Below are 19,406 nucleotides of genomic sequence, written 5' to 3'. Positions count from 1 at the left end.
AAATAATTGGGCATAGGATTTGATAATCATCATTGATGATCAGCTGACAGTGATTGGCATTGTTTTATGTTTTTTTCTCTACAGTGCCATGCTAGCAAGAGAAGCTTAAGCGTTTTGTGAGGTATAAACAAAAATGTATTCATTAAGTTTTAAGTTCTTATTCATATCTTCTCTTTCTGAAGGTGCACTTACAGAGTGCTATGATGAACTGGGGAACAGATATCAGCTTCCAGTGTATTGCTTGGCACCACCAATCAACATGATAGAGGAAAAGAGCGACATAGAGACTCTGGATATTCCTGAGCCACCACCCAATTCTGGATATGAATGTCAGCTTCGTTTGCGCCTTTCCACAGGCAAAGACCTCAAGCTTGTGGTTCGCAGCACAGACACAGTATTCCACATGAAGAGACGGTTGCATGCAGCAGAGGGAGTGGAACCAGGTAGTCAGCGGTGGTTCTTTTCTGGCAGACCTCTCACTGACAAAATGAAGTTTGAAGAGCTGAAGATCCCAAAGGACTATGTTGTACAGGTTATAGTGAGCCAACCTGTGCAGAACCCAACACCAGTGGAGAACTGAACTGAGCCCTGTCGGCTGGCTCCCACATCCGTCTGCTCCTTTTTATTGTTGTTGTCATTTCCTACTCTACGGCGTGAAATTTATTTCACTGCTCTAAATTCCCTATGAATGGATTTAGTTCTGAGGAATTACCAGTGAAAAATTCCATCTGTGATGGAGACTAACAAAAATAATAAAACACAAAGAGCCAGGCTTTGAGACTCATGTAATTACAATTTCTAATTTGAAAGGCAGTTAAGAAATAGATAACCATTTATTTTAAAACACTCAACAACTATGTAATGGCTGTATTTCAGTGACTTGGACTGTAAATGAAACATTGCATCCATGAAGGACAGCACCAAGCACCTTTTTGAATACAGAATTTTTTTAGAAAAATATATCAAATTATATAATTTCCAGAAACCATAAATAATGGATATAAAACTTAAGTTTTCTTTTTTTTTTTTTTTTTTTTGTTAATGGAAACTGAAAAGAGCAGTATTTGAGGTTGCTTCTGTTCTGGTTTTTTATTCTTAGCTCAATTAATATTTAGCCATAAATGAAAAGAGACTGGCAAATTGTGCTTTAGTGTTGCTTCCTCATCCCACATGTCGAGCTCCTTATTTACATTCACACTAAAGTTTGGTGCCTTCCAGCACATTAGTGGCAGGCACCTTTCTGGAACACTAGGCAATAATTTCGTCAATACAGTCAGGTCTCTGATTTTCAACGATACTCAGTTGAAAGGTTGCTGTCATCTTGCTGCATAAGTATTTTGAAAGGTCTATATAATGAAGCCGTTTTTATATCCAGGCTTAGAAGTTCACTGCTATATAGTACCTTCATTGATCTATCTATTCTGCTTGGAACTTTTCATAGCTAAGTATAACCCCCAAATGCATGGTTCCTGGGCCAGGAAACACCAGAATCAAGTATAGCTGTTCCCACTACAAGTTAATAAAGTAAATGATCTCCTCCACTTTGCATGGAGGGGTGTAAGGAAAGCCTATTCTATCTGTGCCTGGGAGAACTGTGCCTATTTTCAATCTTTTAGGGGAAATTTCAACTCAAAATTTCTAAGTGTGAAAAGTTTACTGGTGTCACATAAACATTAGCAGTGAGACCAAATAATGAAACATTGCTTTATACCTTAGTGCTTTCCAGTTCACTGTTACCTCTAGTCATGGTAGATGACAATTTTCCTCCCTCATCTTTTGTAGCAAAGAAGCAAATTAAGAGTCTTTTGCAATAGATTAGGGGACTGAAAAATCCAGGGAGATAACCTGATCTTCTCTACTATGACTGGAGTAAAGCTGCCAAGAGTTAGGTTTAATTTGGAGCCTTTTAAAAGTTGGTTCAATAAGTGAGAAGGGGGGCTAACGTGACCACTGTGCCCCTGAGAATCCATGAGATGGAAAAGTACAGGCAAGAAGGCACTTAACGCTGTTCTCAGTCGGAAAATGTCAGCCCTCCACACCTACTTGGATGTGAAGTACATTATTAATTTTAATGACAAAATGAAACTGCTAATTAGTTTAAATGTAATGTTTAAATGGTATTGAATTTCCTATAGCCTGATTAAATCTGTAATTGTAACATCATGTTTCTGAGAGCTTTAACTACTTCCTTATTTTTATGTAATCATTTTAAAGATTGTGGCTATATCTAATTTAAATTTGCTGATGATTGAATCTAAATTCAAGCAAAGACCACAGCATTAATCCCAAAGGAGAATTTTTTGTGTGTTTAGAAGTGGAGATATTAGGGTAATTCAGTGTATTGCTCCTGTCATCAAAGTTTTTGTTCATTTGTGTGCCACATCGAATAGCAGCACTTCTCCAAGTTTGTCAACTGGAAAAGAAAAAGTGTTTAAAACTATTTTTTCTTAAGCAAATTTGGTGATGTCATCAATATTTATGATATCGATTGGTAAAAGGTCTTTGTTGAGGATTTGAGCTCTCTTTTTTAAGAGTTTATTTTATTTTAAAGGAACATATACTTTGAATAACAATTCTCTGGGCATGTTTAACTAACCTAGATGGGAAAACCATGGTGCTGTTTAATTGTAAATAGATTGCTATAAGATTGGACCAGTACTTGATGTGTATAATTTTAGTACGTAGGGTTTATGTGCTTTTTTTTAAAAGAAAAAAAAAAGGTTCAATTTTTCTCTTTGTCTTTGCCTTTATAATTGGTTTCTAATTGTTTTTACTCTCTATATAAGGGTAATTGCCTCATTCTAAGTGAGAATTATGAAGGTTTTCCTCCTTTTTAAAACCTTTGCTCAATAAATAACAGGTTAATTATCACCAAACTTAGGCTCTGCTATGCCAAGTCATACATGGTCATTTATAAATGTGCTTCATCTTCTACGATCTTGGTCTAAAATAGGTTGTTGTGTTTTTCTTTTTGTTTTATAAGAATCATGCTGGCCGGGTGCCGTGGCTAATGCCTGTAATCCCAGCACTTTGGGACGCTAAGACGCGAGGACTGCTTGGGCTCAGGAGTTCAAGACCCAGCCTGGGCAACGTAGAGGAGACCCCATCTCTACTAAAAATTTAAAAATTGGCCAGGCGTGACAGAGCACGCCTGTAGTCCCAGCTATTTTGGAGGCGGAGTTGGGAGGATCGCTTGAGCTGAGATGTCAAGGCTGCAGTGACCCATGATCATGCCATTTCACTCCAGCCCGGGTACATTTCATGGAAAGTAGGTGATACTTCATAGTTTTATGAAGTAGGCAATACACACCCATGGAAAAAGAGTCCAGATATATCAAGGTGAAAAGAGTCTTTCACTCCTGTCGCTCTTGTTTCTCCTCCCCAGAGGTAACAACTTTGACCATTTTCTGGTATCTTTAAACTTGAGCATGCATCCAGAATCACGTGGAAGCTTATTAAAACAGGTTGCTTGACACTTCCCTCAGACGTTCTGAGTCAGTAGATCTGGGTGTTGTCCTATAACTTGCATGCTTAAAAGTTCCCGGGTTGTGCTGCTGCTGCTGCTGATCTGGGAGGCGCACTCGAGAACCACTCTTCTAGTGTATATGGCTATATTCACTCCACCTCGTTTTTTCCTGTAAATACATATACTATTCTGCACTCTGTTTTTTTTCTAAAATGGTAAACCTCAGAGATCATTCAGCATACACAGATCTAGAGCTGCATAATTCCTCTTAATAGGTGCAGTGGTACTCCATGGTCTGGGCATACCATAGTTACATCAGTGTCTATTCTGGTAGGCTTTGCTGTTCCAATTTTTTTGCTACTACGAACCGTGCTGCAGTGAGTTTCCTTTGTCATAGGTAAGATCTTTGTCTCTGTATACATAGGTGTAGGAATCGCATTCTATAGATTTATGTGACTTGTCCTCCAAAGCGATTTTACCAGTTAATCCTTATACTACAGCAGTATGACTGCTCTAATTTTTCTGCACCCTGACCACCTTTCTGATCTTTGACAATTGGCTAAGAACTTTGTCCTGTGGTTTTGCTTTGTATTTTCCTTATGAGTGAAGTTTCACATTTTACGATATTTTAAGGCCACTTTTTTTTTCGTTTTTTTTTTTTTTTCTGTGAATGTTCTGTTTGCCCATACTCCTATTGCATTTTGGTCTTGACTCTCAAGACTTATGAGTACCCATTCTATATTCAGGAAATTAGTTCTTTTCTATCATGTGTTGCCATGTCTTTTGTTTGTGTGGAATTTACCGTGTGCAAATTTTAAGTTTTTCATGGTCAGATCTGTCAGTCTCTTATTTTACAGCTTCAGGGTTTTCTTAACCTCAAAAGATCTTCCCCAATCTGAGGTTATAAAAATGTTTCCCCAATCCAAGGTTAAAAAATATTTCTCGTGTGTTTCCTTTTTGGTTTCATTGTTACGTGAAATTTATTTTGGTGAAAGAAGTAGGGTAGCAATCCACGTGTATTTTTTCAAATAGCTATGTCACTTTTCTGGATAATACTTACTGAATAACTTTTATCTATCTTTTCCCCATTAATGTGAAAAAAATCCTTATTTTATGACAAGTTTTTAAGACACTATAGTGTTTTAATGGTCTTATTAATTGGACAAATTAGCAGATATACATTGTGTCCACCTCCAACTCTCAAATACTGTAATTTAGTGTTTTTACTTATGGAGAGGAAAGAATGAAGCTGATAACCTCCCTTGCTGTAGCCAATCTTCTGTGATGTCTGTTTGGGCCTCTTGTGGCTCCTCTGATCCTCCTGGTTCTGTAGGCTGTGAAGGTGGGTAACTGTCCCACTCAGCAGATGTCAGCACAGTGCATTTGTCTCTTTCTAATCATTGTCTTTAGTATGAGGCTTAAGATGATAAGACGTGAACTCTAAGGACTGGTGGAAGATGTTGTGTTGATGCAAAGGGGATTGCAGTTTTGCCATTGCGTTTAATGCTTTTAATGCCAGTGGCAAAAACTGCAGTTCCCTTTGCACCAACCTAATAAATGATCTCACTTTATTTATGGTTAGCTTCCTCCAAATGTCTTCCCTCTTTGTAGTGGATGTAGATTGTGGAGGAACCAAGTCTGTTGGCCTGGGCTGAAACTGTAGCTGGGTAAGCCCTCCCTCCCATTAGGCCTGCATTCCTCTACCTCTGCAGGCGCTGCTCTCTCCCCAAGGCTGAGGCCACCTGAACACACTTGGTTGACCAAAACATTTCAGTGCAACTGTGACATAGTAATGATACAGAGTGTTGGTACCATCCCAAAACATACCTAAATGTACACTGAAGAGTAAACTCTACCCTTAAAAGCATAATCTGATGGGCTATTTCACTGTGGAAATAGTGAAACTTACATTGAAGCATCTAATACATACCTACAAACACATTTAAAATTTTTTATCATAAAATGTAATTATGAAAAAGTCCTAAAGTGGCCGGCCGCGGTGGCTCATGCCTGTAATTCCAGCACTTTGGGAGGCCGAGGCAGGCGAATCACGAGGTCAGGAGATCGAGACCATCCTGGCTAACACAGTGAAACCCCGTCTCTACTAAAAATACAAAAAAATTGGCTGAGCGTGGTTGCAGGCGCCTGTAGTCCCAGCTACTCAGGAGGCTGAGTCAGGAGAATGGCCTGAACCTGGGAGGTGGAGCTTGCAGTGAGCCAAGATGGCACCACTGCACTCCAGCCTGGGCGACAGAGCAAGACTCTCTCAAAAAAAAAAAAAAAAAAAAGAAGTCCTAAAGTGTACATTAGTAGATTGTTTTATAAATCGTACTACTAAGTCCCAAAAGAATATCACTGAAATTGTGCATTTGAATTTTCGTTTTGACACTAAGTTTCAGTGTGAGCAATTCAGAGAGATGCTCAGTTTACTGATACCATTCTAGAAGCATCCAGTTTAGGAAGATGCTCTTAAAAGGAAGAACATTTTAAAAATCTGATAGTTGGGCTGGGCACGGTGACTCACCTGTAATCCCAGCACTTTGGGAGGCTGAGGCAGGCAGATCACCTGAGGTCAGGAGTTCAAGACTAGCCTGACCAACATGGTGAAACCCCGTCTCTACTAAAAATACAAACATTAGCTGGGCGTGGTGGCGGGCACCTGTAATCCCAGCTGCTCAGGAGGCTGAAGTAGGAGAATCGCTTGAACTAGGAGGTGAAGGTTGCAGTGAGCTGAGATTGCGTCATTGCACTCCAGCAAGAGCGAAACTCCATCTCAAAAAAAAAAAACAAAACTGATAGTTGATTAATTATACTTTTTATAGCCACCCTAATGGTTTCCAGAGTGGAGGGGAAAACTTACAAAACTGCTCATTCCTGAAACTTCAGTCATTTGATGTGGTTTTAAATTATCCTAAATCAGTACCTGTATGTACCTATTATCTTTGGCCATCTTTTCTCCCTGCCCCCATCCTGAAACAATAAAGAGTATAGTATTTTCATTGCTTGAGAGACCATATCTGAAAAAATACATATCCATGGTTACCCTTTTGTTTTGTTTTTAATAGAGACAGGGCCTCACCATGTTGCCCAGGCTAGTCTCGAACTCCTGAGCTCAAGTGATCCACCTACCTCGGCCTCCCAAAGTGGTGGGGTTACAGGCTTGAGCCACTACACCCGGCCATGGTTACCCTTTATATATCTCAGGACCCCTCTGGAAGATAGGAGAGAGAAGCCTTCCTGAAACCTCACTGAAATTTCTTCTCCCAAAACCATGCCTAGATCCCAAGGCTATCTGGTGGCAAAAGCCATCGAGGCTGCCACAAGAAGCAGAAACGGTTTATACCAAGATGAGCTTAGAGGGGCACTTTGGAACTATGGCTAATCTCTAGCTGCCATTTTCTGAACAGATAGTGCTCATCCTTCAGTACAGTGGGTAGGTGTAGTAGTGTCCACACTTGCTTGCCAGAGAGTTTCTCCTTGGAGAATAATTGCAAACTCTTCACCAAATCAAAGGAAGGGAAGAGCACTGTAGTGAGATGCCTTGCATCTTTTCGTTTTTCACAGTTTCGTGAGATACATGCCATTATCCCTATATCAGAGGTCAAGTGTCTTGAGTTGTGTTTGTTTTTCTGGTACCATTGTGGGGAAGAGAAGTTTTGGCTGCTAAGTACATTTGTCACACTTGAAAGCATGAAATCAAAATCCCATGTCTATTAAATATAGAGAGATAGTAATTATTTGCTGTTATTTACAAGTTTAACTTATGAATGACCATCTTAGATAAGCAGTATTCTTGTCTGTTGCACATTGACAAAGCGTAATTAAATTCTATTTTTGATGTTAAGTACTTTGGAACTCATGGAATTCCTTAAGGCCAGTTATATTATTTAATGTATCCTTAAGAAATTCTTGGTTTATAGTAAATGAGCTGTATTTATTTTTTGAGCTGTATTTAACTTCTTTCCTGAGAAATTTATGGTAGCAGGAGATGTGGTGATTAATAATATTATGCAAAATAGATTTCCAAGCCAATGAAATCCCAGCTTAAAACTTGAATCTGCTGAAACTAAAATGAGCTACTCAGATACTGGCTCTAAGCACAGGCATCTAATTGACCTTGAATTTGAATCCTGGTCCTCCCTCTTGCGAGCTATATGTAAGGTCCTTAATCTTTCTAGGTCTCAATTTTCTCATCTGCACATTGAGGATAATAATACCTAATTCGTAGGGCCATAAGAATAAATCATGCATTTAAAGAACTACCTAACCCATAGCAAGCACATGATTATATGGTAGCTGTCATCAATAACATTACAGTACAGTTGGGTAGAGAGGAGTCATAAGTCCCATCCCAAAAAATATTTTTAAATTATTCAAGGCATCAAAAAATTAAAATTATGCAAGGGCATGTAATAATTATTTTACCGGGCCAGGCACGATGGCTCACGCCTGTAATCCCAGCACTTTGGAAGGCCGAGGCAGGCGAGTCATGAGGTCAGGAGTTTGAGACCAACCTGGCTAATACGGTAAAACCCCGTCTCTACTAAAAATACGAAAATTAGCCGAGCATGGTGGCGTGCGCCTGTAGTCCCAGCTACTCGGGAGGCTGAGGCAGGGAGAATCGCTTGAACCCGGGAGGCAGAGGTTGCAGTGAGCCGAGATTGCGCTACTGCACTCCAGCCTGGGTGACAGAGCAAGACTTGGTCTCAAAAAATAATTATTATTATTTTACCCTAGTAAATTTGGTACACTTGTTTAAGTACTTAACTCAGAATAATTAAGATTCTAAGAAGAACATAGCCTCCATATCCTTAAATGTCAACTACTGTGTGGTTGGAGCACTTCACCATTGGCTAATTTGAAATCTCAGGCACCTAAGTGGCCTTAGCCTAAGAAGTAGGAGGCTGTTGGACCACTAATGACCAATATCAGGAAAGCTGCACCTTCTTTCACCTACCTGGCTCCAGTATGTTGTGTTAGCAATTAGTTGAATACAGAGGAAGCTATTGATCAGGGTTGATCTGAAAAGCAGCAGCAGAATTGAGACATGTCAACAATATGAAAGTGGTTATTCCACATTACATTATTGTGAGTTCTGTGTGAGGTCACGAGGTTATTAAAATTCAGAACTTGGCTGGGTACAGTGCTCACACCTGTAATCCCAGCACTTTGGGAGGCTAAGGTGGGTGGATAACTTGAGGTCAGGAATTTGAGACCAGCCTGGGCAACATGGTGAAACCCCATCTCTACTAAAAATACAAAAAATTAGCTGGATATGGTGGTAATCCCAGCTACTCGGGAGACTGAGACATGAGAATCACTTGAACCCAGGAGGCAGAGGTTGCAGTGAGCCCAGATCATGCCACTGCACTATAACCTGGGCGATACAGCAAGACTGTGTCTAAAAAAAAAAAAAAAAAAAAATCATTATAAAGATATCCACTTTGATGCTCTGAATTTATTTTTAGACATGTTAACAGTCTTCATCAACGTTCATGTTCTGTACTTTCAGATCTCATTTTTTCCCAAGAGACTCTTTCGGCTTACATCTACTTCATGTGACATTTTCTTTTCGAGTAGAGACTTCTCGTTCTCTCTACTTTTTCTGTCTTCTTTTTCTTTCTCCTCTGTTTTCTGCCTCCTCTGTAATTTGTCAATGTAGATGATTGTATACAGCTTAAATTCCTGATAATTAAGAAGCTTTGGGTTGGGGGGGAAAAAAGAAAAATTATTTCAGGAAAAACTTGATACTCTGTTTCAGATGATAGCAGGATTGTATTCATTTTTGTTTTTAAAACTTGGAAAATTAAAGACACTCAGTAATTGGGGCATAATTATAGTCTGATTGTAGTCGAGTACCCAGGAATAGTCTATTGTAGATGCTAAAGGAACAAGGGTCACTTTTTTTTTTGAGACGGAGTCTCACTGTGTCTCCCAGGCTGGAGTGCAGTGGCGCGATCTCGGCTCACTGCAAGCTCCGCCCCCCGGGTTCACGCCATTCTCCCGCCTCAGCCTCCCAAGTAGCTGGGACTACAGGCGCCCGCTACCGCGCCCGGCTAGTTTTTTGTATTTTTAGTAGAGACGGGGTTTCACCATGTTAGCCAGGATAGTCTCGATCTCCTGACCTTGTGATCCACCCGCCTCGGCCTCCCAAAGTGCTGGGATTACAGGCTTGAGCCACCGCGCCCGGCCAAGGGTCACTTTTTTTTTTGAGACGGAATCCCTCTCTGTCACCCAGGTTGGAGTGCAGTGGCGCTATCTCGGCTCACTGCAACCTCCGCCTCCCAGGTTCAAGTTATTCCCCTGCCTCAGCCTCCTGAGTAGCTGGGATTACAGATGCACACCACCACACCTGGCTAATTTTTGTATTTTTAGTAGAGACGGGGTTTCACCATGTTGGTCAGGCTGGTCTCAAACTCCTGACCTCATTACCCACCCGCCTCAGCCTCCCAAAGTGCTCGGATTACAGGCGTAAACCACTGCACCCGGCTTCTTTTTTTTTTTTTTTTTTTTTTGGGGTCGTTGTCTCACTTGGTCACCCAAGCTGGAGTGCAGTGGTATGATCTTAGTTCACTGCAACCTCCGCCTCCCTGGTTCAAGCAATTCTCCCATCTCAGCCTCCTGAGTAACTGGGCTTACAAGCATGTGCCACCACACCTGGCTAATTCTTACATTTTTAGTAGAGACAGGGTTTCACCATGTTGGCCAGGCTGATCTCAAACTCCTGGCCTCAAGTGATCCGCCCACCCCAGCCTCCCAAAGTGTTGGGATTACAGTCATGAGCCATGGTGCCCAGCACAAAGTTCACTTTCTTCTATTAGGTTGGTACAAAAGGCAAAAGTAATTGTGGCTTTTGCCATTACTTTTCTTTCTTTTTTTGACACGGAGTCTTGCTCTGATGCCCAGGCTGGAGTGCAGTGGCGCCATCTCGGCTCACCGCAAGCTCCGCCTCGCAGGTTCACACCATTCTGCTGACTCAGCCTCCCGAGAAGCTGGGACTGCAGGCGCCCGCCACCACGCCCAGCTAATTTTTTTGTATTTTTAGTAGAGACAGGGTTTCACTGTGTTAGCCAGGATGGTCTCGATCTCCTGACCTCATAATCCACTGGCCTCGGCCTCCCAAAGTGCTGGGATTACAGGCGTGAGCCACCGCACCCAGCCCCAGCCTGCCAGCTTTCAATGGCAAAAACCGCGATTACTTTTTTCACCGACCTTTGCCATGTCAAGTCCAGAGGTTTCAGGCTGGCACCTAAGGTTGTTCACAGTGTGATCATTGTTTTCAACCTTAGCTGCCACTTGTTTCCCCAAAGTGGATTTCCTCTTTAAATAGGCAGAATTAACTCTCTTCACCATAGCTTTCTCTTAGGAATCTTTTTTTTTGAGACAGGATCTCACTATGCTGCCCAGGCTGGCCTGGAACTCCTGGGCTCAAGCGATCCTCCCTTCTCAGCCTCCCAAGGAGCTGTGACTACAGGTGTGCACCACAGTACCCAGCCCTTAGGATTATGCTCACATGCTCTCATTCATCATATAATCTCTTCCTGTTTAATTCAAATCTACAAACTCTTCCCCCAACACCAAACTACTACCATATGATTAAATTTCCTCTAAAGTATAATTTTGTATCCATATTATATGATGTAGCATTTTTTGTTTGTTTGTTGAGACGGAGTCTCCTTGTGTCCCCCAGGCTAGAGTGCAGCGGTGTGATCACAACTCACTGCAACCTCCACCTCCTCAATTCAAGCGATTCTTCTGCCTCAGCCTCCCGAGTAGCTGGGATTGCAGGCGCCTGCCACCACGCCCGGCTAATTTTTGTTGTTCTTGTTTTTAAGTCGGAGTTTCCCTCTTGTTGCCCAGGCTAGAGTACAATGCAATGGCATGATCTTGGCTCACCGCAACCTCCGCCTCCCGGGTTCAAGCGATTCTCCTGCCTCAGCCTTCTAAGTATCTGGGATTACAGGCATGTGCCACCACGCCCAGCTAATTTTGTATCTTTAGTAGGGATGGGGTTTCTCCATATTGGTCAGGCTGGTCTCAAACTCCTGGCCTTAGGTGATCCGCCCACCTCAGCCTCCCAATTCTGGGATTATAGGCGTAAGCCACCACACCCAGCCAATTTTTGTATTTTTGTATTTTTAGTAGAGACAGGGTTTCACAATGTTGGCCAGGCTAGTAAATAGTCTCAAACTCCTGTCCTCAGGTGATCTTCCCGCTTCAGCCTCCCAAAGTCCTGGGATTATAGGCATGAGCCCCCGAGCCTGGCCATGATATAGCAGTTAGTCCACCCTTTCTCTTCAAGGGCCCATAAGTCTTAAGTTTTTTTCTGATCCTAGTGCCATGCAATATGCTTATTTGAGTAGGTTTTTCCCGCCCTCCTCCTCTCCCATCTCTTCTATATGTAGTAAGACATTTTTCTCTGCTTATGGAAGGAAAGGGACTGCCACACAGATGCCACATTTTGGTCTGTACTTACATTGTCACCTGTAACGTCAAAGTCATGGAAGAGATCTTTGAGTTCCTGTTTGTGAATATTGAAGAGAAATCTGTACATTCCAAAGTTTTTTGCACCAATTCTCAGATCCCCTTTCAGGTCAAGCAAGTCAAAGACAGGCCGGGAATGACGGTACATAAACTGTCCTTCCAAATGGTTCTAGTGCAAGAGAAATAGGTGAGATGAGCAACAGTGTTGTCAACGCTGCTTTCTAACTTGTTTCCTCAAGACGTATCTTCACCAGCCCCTTCCCTAGAGAGCTAAAAGCAAAAGAGAAAATCAGAAGCTCAGGGCTGAAAGGGTTCTATCATCGATGCAGGAAGTCTTACTTCAGCGTCTGCATTCAAAAGGAACTTGAATTCTGCCACCTGTAATGATCAATTCTGCTAGACAGAACTCTGGTTACTATAATGCATTTCCTTACGTTCAGTGAAAGTCTTGTGGAACATCATGGCATGGGTGATAAAATGATGACCTCCTTCCCTCAAAAAAACGGGAACTGAGGGCGGGTGCGGTGGCTCACACCTATAATCCCAGCACTTCAGGAGGCTCAAGGCGGGCAGATCACTTGAGGTCAGGACTTTGAGACCAGCCTGGCCAATATGGTGAAACCCCATCTCTACTAAAAATACAAAAAATTAGCCAGGAGTGGGGGGGGGTGGTGTGCACCTGTAGTCCCAGCTACTTGATCTATTGAACCCAGATGGTGGAGGTTGCAGTGAGCCGAGATCACGCCACTGCACTCCAGCCTGGGCTAGATCGAGACTCAGTCTCAAAAAAAAAAAAAAAAGGAACTGGGTAAGTACATACTGGAAATGTATATATGGTAAGAAAAGACCTCAGAAGGAGTGAGGCGCTTGAGCTAGCTGGTGATTCTCTGAAAATCACCAGCTAGAGCGAGTGAGGAAAGGAATGCCAAGAAGGGATGCAATGGGCCACATCTGTCCTCTATGAGGAAGGGCAGAGTAGGAGGGCGGCCAAGAGGCTGGGGCTGAAGCAGGGAGAGGCTGTTGAAAAACCTGAATCATTCGGGAACCAAAACTCATTTTCCCCACCCATCTTTTCTTTTCTTTTTTTTTTTTTTGAGACGGAGTCTCGCTCTGCCGCCCAGGCTGCAGTGCAGTGGCCGGATCTCAGCTCACTGCAAGCTCCGCCTCCCAGGTTCACGCCATTCTCCTGCCTCAGCCTCCCGAGTAGCTGGGACTACAGGCGCCGCCACCTCGCCCGGCTAGTTTTTTGTATCTTTTTAGTAGAGACGGGGTTTCACTGTGTCAGCCAGGATGGTCTCGATCTCCTGACCTCGTGATCCGCCCGTCTCGGCCTCCCAAAGTGCTGGGATTACAGGCTTGAGCCACCGCGCCCGGCCCCCACCCATCTTTTCTTCCTCTTTTTAGTGAAAGGAAGAAAACTGATGTATTCCTAATTCAGTGCTCCCATTAGCAAGAGGATGGTAGCAGCTGTGCGATTACTTGCCTCGTGGGCCAGCAGCATACACACCAGCATGTAGAACTGCTCAAAGCCGATCTCGCCCACAGCGTTCCAGTCCAGCATGTCAAACACAATGTTGATCTGTGCCTTTTTCAAGTCAGTCACATGATGAAGGAAGTGATAGAACAGCACATCTGTTAAGGTGGACAGGTGAGGAGATGTGTTATTTGAATATAGCTCCAAAATGCTAAACAGCTAGAAGCCACGTAAACGGTAGTGATGTTGGAAGCTTGTTGATCTAGGAAGAACGATGATAACATTTTGTTTCTGGCTTTGCCACTGTACTTTCTACAATTCCTCAAACCTTCATCGCCCTTGAGCTTGTGGAAAAGCACTGGACCTGGAGTTGTGGAGAATGAGATTGTGGACAGGGCTTGGCTCCTGCCCGCAGCTCACACACTGCATGGAGCAGACAGATGTGCACACAGCACTAATAAAAGGCAAAGTGCTAACATATAAAACGGGCACAAAGTGCTCCTCATGTATGAAAGGGAGAGCTTAATTCTCACTGGGGACTGAGAACACTTTCTTGGAGATGCTGATGTTTTTCCTGAGCCTTTCCCTTGAGATAATTAAAATGAGGAATAAAAAAATCATTCCCCCTCGGCCAGGCGCGGTGGCTCATGCCTGTAATCCCAGCACTTTGCGAGGCCAAGGCAGGTGAATCACAAGGTCAGGAGTTCGAGACCAGCCTAGCCAACATGGGGAAACCCTGTCTCCATTAAAAATACAAAAATTAGCCAGGCGTGGTGGCACACACCTGTAGTACCAGCTACTCAGAAGGCTGAGGCAGAAGAATTGCTTGAACCCAGGAGGCAGAGGTTGCAGTGAGCCGAGATTGTGCTACCGCACTCCAGTCTGGGCAACAGAGCAAGACTCTGTCTCAAAAACAACAACAAAAGTCATTCCCCATCTATAAACGCCTTGATATGCCTCATGCTTGTATAAAGCAAATGCATTTGGCTGTAGGGGGAAGGGAACAAACCTTATTTACCACCTTATGTGTTAGGCACTTTATTTATTTTTTATTTATTTTTTGGCTGGAGTGCAATGGCACATTCATAGCTCACTGCAGCCTCAACCTCCCAGGCTCAAATGATCCTCCCACCCCAGCCTCCCAAGTAGCTGGGACCACAGGTGCATGCCACCATGTCCAGGTAATTTTTAAATTTTTTGTAGACATGGGGTCTCCTTATGTTGCCCAGACTGGTCTCGAACTCCTGGGCTCAAGCAATCCACCTGCCGCTGCCTCCCAAACTGCTGAGATTATATTTATATAAAATAATATATATGTGTGTGTGTAAGCCAGTGCACCCAGCCATGTTAGGCACTTTAAATGCCACATGTCACTAAATCCTGATAACCCTACAGAGAAAGTGGCATCATACTGAGAGGTGAAGCCAACTGGACTTCCTGAGTCGAGTGGGGGACTTGGAGAACTTTTCTGTCTTACAAGAGGATTGTAAAAACACACCAATCAGCACTCTGTGTCTAGCTAAAGGATTGTGAATGCACCAATCAACATTGTGTAAAAAAAACCAATGAGCGCTCTATGTCTAGCTAAAGGATTGTAAATACACCAATCAGCACTCTGTAAAAATGCACCAATTAGCGCTCTGTGTCTAGCTAAAGGATTGTAAATGCAGCAATCAACACTCTGTAAAATAGACAAATCAGCACTCCGTAAAATGGACCAATTAGAACTGTAAAATGGACCAATCAGGATGTGGGCAGGGACAAATAACAGAATAAAAACTGGCCACCCCAGCCAGCAGCGGCAACCCACTTGGGTCCCCTTCCACGCTATGGGAGCTTTGTTCTTTTGCTCTTCACAATAAATCTTGCTGCTGCTTACTCTTTGGGTCTGTGCCACCTTTAAGAGCTGTAACATTCACTGCGAGCATCTGCAGCTTCATTCTTGAAGTCAGGGAGACCACTTGAACCCACCAGAAGGAACCAACTCCAGACACAATACCCTTTATAGTAAGTCTCAAATATCAATTAGTGTGTATTAGCATTTCTCATACTGTAATGGGGATACCAATCACTTGGGGGATATTGTAAAACTACAGATTCTGATTGAATAAATCTGGCATGGAACTTGAGACTGCCCATTTCTCCAAGCTCCTAGGTGATGTGGCTGCGGCTAATCTGAGGACCACACATTGAACAGCAAAGGTGTGCCTCACGCTGGGCGCAGTGGCTCATGCCTGCAATCCTAGCACTTTGGAAGGCTGAGGCAGGCAGATTACCTGAGGTCGGGAGGAGATCAGCCTGACCTCATGGAGAAAACCCGTCTCTACTAAAAATACAAAATTAGCCAGGCATGGTGGCACATGCCTGTAATCGCAGCTACTCGGGAGGCTGAGGCAGGAGAATTGTTTGAACCCGGGAGGCAGAAGTTGTGGTGAGCCAAGGTTGTGCCATTGCACTCCAGCCTAGGCGACAAAAGTGAAACTTTGTTTCCAAAAAAAAAAAAAGGTTGTGCCTCACATAGTGAGTGGCAGAGCTGGGATTCGAGTGTGGATTTGCCTGACCGTGGTGTTTTTTCCACGGTGAAGCTCTTTCGTGCATTAGTTAATGCATATTTAATCATATACGTTCAGAAGAAAAAATACTGAAAAACTCTTTAAAAACTGGAAAGTTTTTTGTTTTCTTTTTTGTTGTTTTCATTTACAAGATCTTGTTGCATACCGAGTACATAGAAGTTTTTGCCTGCCATTCTACTCATTAATCATGAATAAAATATGAAAAAAACAAACATGGCAATACACTTACACAGTGGTGTGTGGCTGTCTACAGTTGTATGTACAAATCACAGTAATGAGGGATTTTTACATTTATCTACATGTGTTTCCCCTTACTCACTGATTACAGAAACTATCTCCTGCATAAGAAATAGCTCCACTGGCCGGGTGCGGTGGCTCACACCTGTAATCCCAACACTTTGGGAGGCCGAGGTAGGAGGATCACCTGAGGTCAGCAGTTTGAGACCAGCCTGACCAACATGGAGAAACCCCATCGCTACTAAAAATACAAAATTAGCCAGTTGTGGTGCCACATGCCTGTAATCCCAGCTACTCGGGAGGCTGAGGCAGGAGAATCGCTGGAACCCAGGAGGCGGAGGTTGCAGTGAGCCAAGATCGCGCCATCGCACCCCAACCTGAGCAACAAGAGTGAAACTCCATCTCAAAAAAAAAAAAGGCCGGGCGCGGTGGCTCACGCCTGTAATCCCAGCACTTTGGGAGGCCAAGGCGGGTGGATCATGAGGTCAGAAGATCGAGACCATCCTGGCTAACATGGTGAAATCCCGTCTCTACTAAAAATGCAAAAAATTAGCCCGGCATGGTGGCAGTCGCCTGTAGTCCCAGCTACTCAGAGGCTGAGGCAGGAGAATGGTGTGAACCCAGGGGATGGAGCTTGCAGTAAGGCAAGATCACGCCTAGGCGACAGAGCGAGACTGGGTCTCAAAAAAAAAAAAATGTCTCCACTGAATACGTAAAACATATCTGTGTAATGTGGAGTCCCAACTGCAGCCAGCTAAAGGCACAGTGAATCAGTAGTCACAATACAATGTCATGATTTGGGGGCTTCTGACCGCCTCTTGATGTTCCTTCTCCACACCTCCCTAGATATGAGCACCTGGAAACAACACACCACATGGATACACAGTGATGTTTGTGTAGTTGCTCCTTGAGAAATGTTTCCAGGTGCAACTTAGTGGCTACTTAACAAAGAGTGTTTTGAGACCAGGTGTGATGGCTCACACCTGTAATCCCAGCACTTTGGGTGGCTGCGGTGGGCGGATCACTTGAGGGCAAGAGTTCAAGACTAGCCTGGCCAACATAGTGAAACCCCGCCCGTCTTTACTAAAAATACAGAAATTAGCTGGTGTGGTGGTGCACAGCTGTAATCCCAGCTACTTAGGAAGCTGAGGCAGGAGAATCGCTTGAACCCGGGAGGTGGAGGCTGCAATGAGCCAAGATTGGGCCAGTGCACTCCAGCCTGGGCGACAGAGCGAGACTCCGTCCCAAATAAATAAATTAAGTAAATAAAAATAAATAAATAAATAAATAAATAAATAGAGACTGTTTTGAAACTGGTGGACTCTGGCTCACCCAAGTCTCCAAGGCCTTAAGTCATTCTCCCACAGGAAGGCAAACATTAAGGCTGTGCCTTCACCCTTCCAGGTCACTCTCCAGTCCCTCTGTGACCAGAAGACATGAGCATGGCGTTACCTCCTGGGTGTTGCATCAGCAGGGAGTGATCTGGTTGCCAGGGAGCTTAGACTCCTCAAGCATCCCAGCAAGACTCAGCGTGGGCTTTGCAGGCAGAGAGCCCAGCATTTCCATCTCAGCCTTTTATTTACCGCTAGGTCCCCTGCAGCTGTCTTATCTAGGGCAGGGTTATTGCGAAGATTTGGCAACGCACTGTATGTAAATCTCTATGTAAAGAGAAAAAGAAGGTGTCCTCTTTTTATTGTTTTTAAAAATTGAATGAGCTCCTTAAAATCATGACTGAGGAGCCCCTTACTCACAAATGACATTTCTCTCTCTGAGGTCAGAACGAGTGAATGGATAGGATACCTTATTTCTACTCAGTCCTAAAAATAACCTAAAGTGTTTTAATTGGACGTCTATTATTTTGTGAACTCAACAAGCACGGCTGAGATCTGCAGTTTTTTTTTTTTTTTTTTTGGTCATTCACAAGTAGCAGTGAGTAGAAGGGACCCTGCAGCTCATCAGATTCAAACGTCCCCTATGACAGATAAGAAGAGTCTTGCTGAGGGGTCTCCAGAGTTAGTGCCTGAGTGGGGCTCAGCTCCCAAGAATAATAATTAGAATAATAACAAACACTTATTAAGTCCTTACGATGCATCACTGTGCTAAGCATTTGCCATACATTATCTCATTATCTTCTTTTTTTCCAACTATGAGATGGACTCCATTATGAGAAGCCTCACCTCTAGATGAGGAAAATGAGACTTAGAGAGGGTGATGTTGTATTATCCACATCACCAAGGAATAATGGGTGTGGAGCCAGGATTCCACCAGAGTCTGCAATTTTCTCCTCCCAGCTGACCTGTCCTCAATGTCAATTATGAGTTGGCAACTTCTCTCTGTGCTTCAACTAGAAGATAAAATATTTACTAACAGGCCAGGTGCAGTAGCTCACACCTGTAATCCCAGCACTTAGGGAGGCCGAGGCGGGAGGATCACCTGATGTCAGGAGTTCGAGACCAGCCTGGCCAACATGGTGAAACTCCATCTCTACTAAAAATACAAAAAATTAGCCGGGTGTGGTGGCAGACACCTGTAATCCCAGCTACTCAGGAGGCTGAGGCAGGAGAATCGCTTGAACCCTGGAATCGGAGATTGCAGTGAGCCGAGATCGTGCCACTGCACTCCAGCCTGGGTAACAGAGCAAGACTCCATCTCAAAAAAAAAAAAAAAAGTACTAACAAAATAGTTTCTGGCTCTGCAAGTTTTCCTGCACATTACCTAAACCCAGGTAAGGACCCAGAGGAGACATGTCTGAAAGTACTGACCATTCAAGGTGTTCTTGCCGTGCACATCCAGAATGTGGAAATATTCCGCCAAAGCCTTCACGTTTCTCACGGATAATAAACAGTATATTTTGTCCAGATAGAGGTACCACAGAAACGATCCTTTCTTCAGTCTCATCTTAGGACTCTGTAAACTGAAGGCTCTGGCAACCAGAAATAGAATACAGAATCCTGCCTCAGAAGTAGAATGTTGGATAGGGTGTCTGAGATCTAGCAGCAGTAAAGGTAAACACATCAGAGGAAACAGTCAAAAATTAAAATTGCTGCTTCTTCATTTTTCCAGCTATGCTATAGATAGATATCTGTTGTCCGAAACCTCTTGGTAATGTGATTATCCTTGTGTCACTAAAATACAATCAGTTCTGAAAGAGATCCACAGGCTGTTGAGAAAC

At 43.4% G+C, this 19,406-nt stretch overlaps 2 protein-coding genes across 3 annotated transcripts in view; one reads left to right on the top strand and one right to left on the bottom strand.

Annotated features, from left to right (window-relative positions):
- UBTD2 (ubiquitin domain containing 2) overlaps positions 1–2,732 on the top strand; it is a 70,929-nt gene extending 68,197 nt beyond the window's left edge. For both annotated transcript variants that reach the window (XM_025389191.1, XM_025389190.1), the window contains exon 3: positions 183–2,732. In XM_025389191.1, coding sequence (XP_025244976.1) covers positions 183–580 — 398 coding nt within the window. In that variant the 3' untranslated portion in view covers positions 581–2,732. The remainder of the gene's footprint in view (positions 1–182) is intronic.
- A 6,283-nt stretch (positions 2,733–9,015) lies between these two features.
- On the bottom strand, positions 9,016–19,132 carry EFCAB9 (EF-hand calcium binding domain 9). Its single transcript, XM_025389312.1, is given in 5 exon segments — positions 9,016–9,066; positions 9,068–9,166; positions 11,943–12,119; positions 13,434–13,582; positions 18,997–19,132. Coding segments are annotated over 5 exon segments (612 nt in total).
- Between the last annotated feature and the right edge of the window lie 274 nt (positions 19,133–19,406).

This window comes from Theropithecus gelada, chromosome 6 (assembly GCF_003255815.1).
Source record: "Theropithecus gelada isolate Dixy chromosome 6, Tgel_1.0, whole genome shotgun sequence".
NCBI lineage: Eukaryota > Metazoa > Chordata > Mammalia > Primates > Cercopithecidae > Theropithecus > Theropithecus gelada.
The sequence above is the reverse complement of the archived record's forward strand: the minus strand, read 5'-3'. Positions and strand labels throughout refer to the sequence as shown.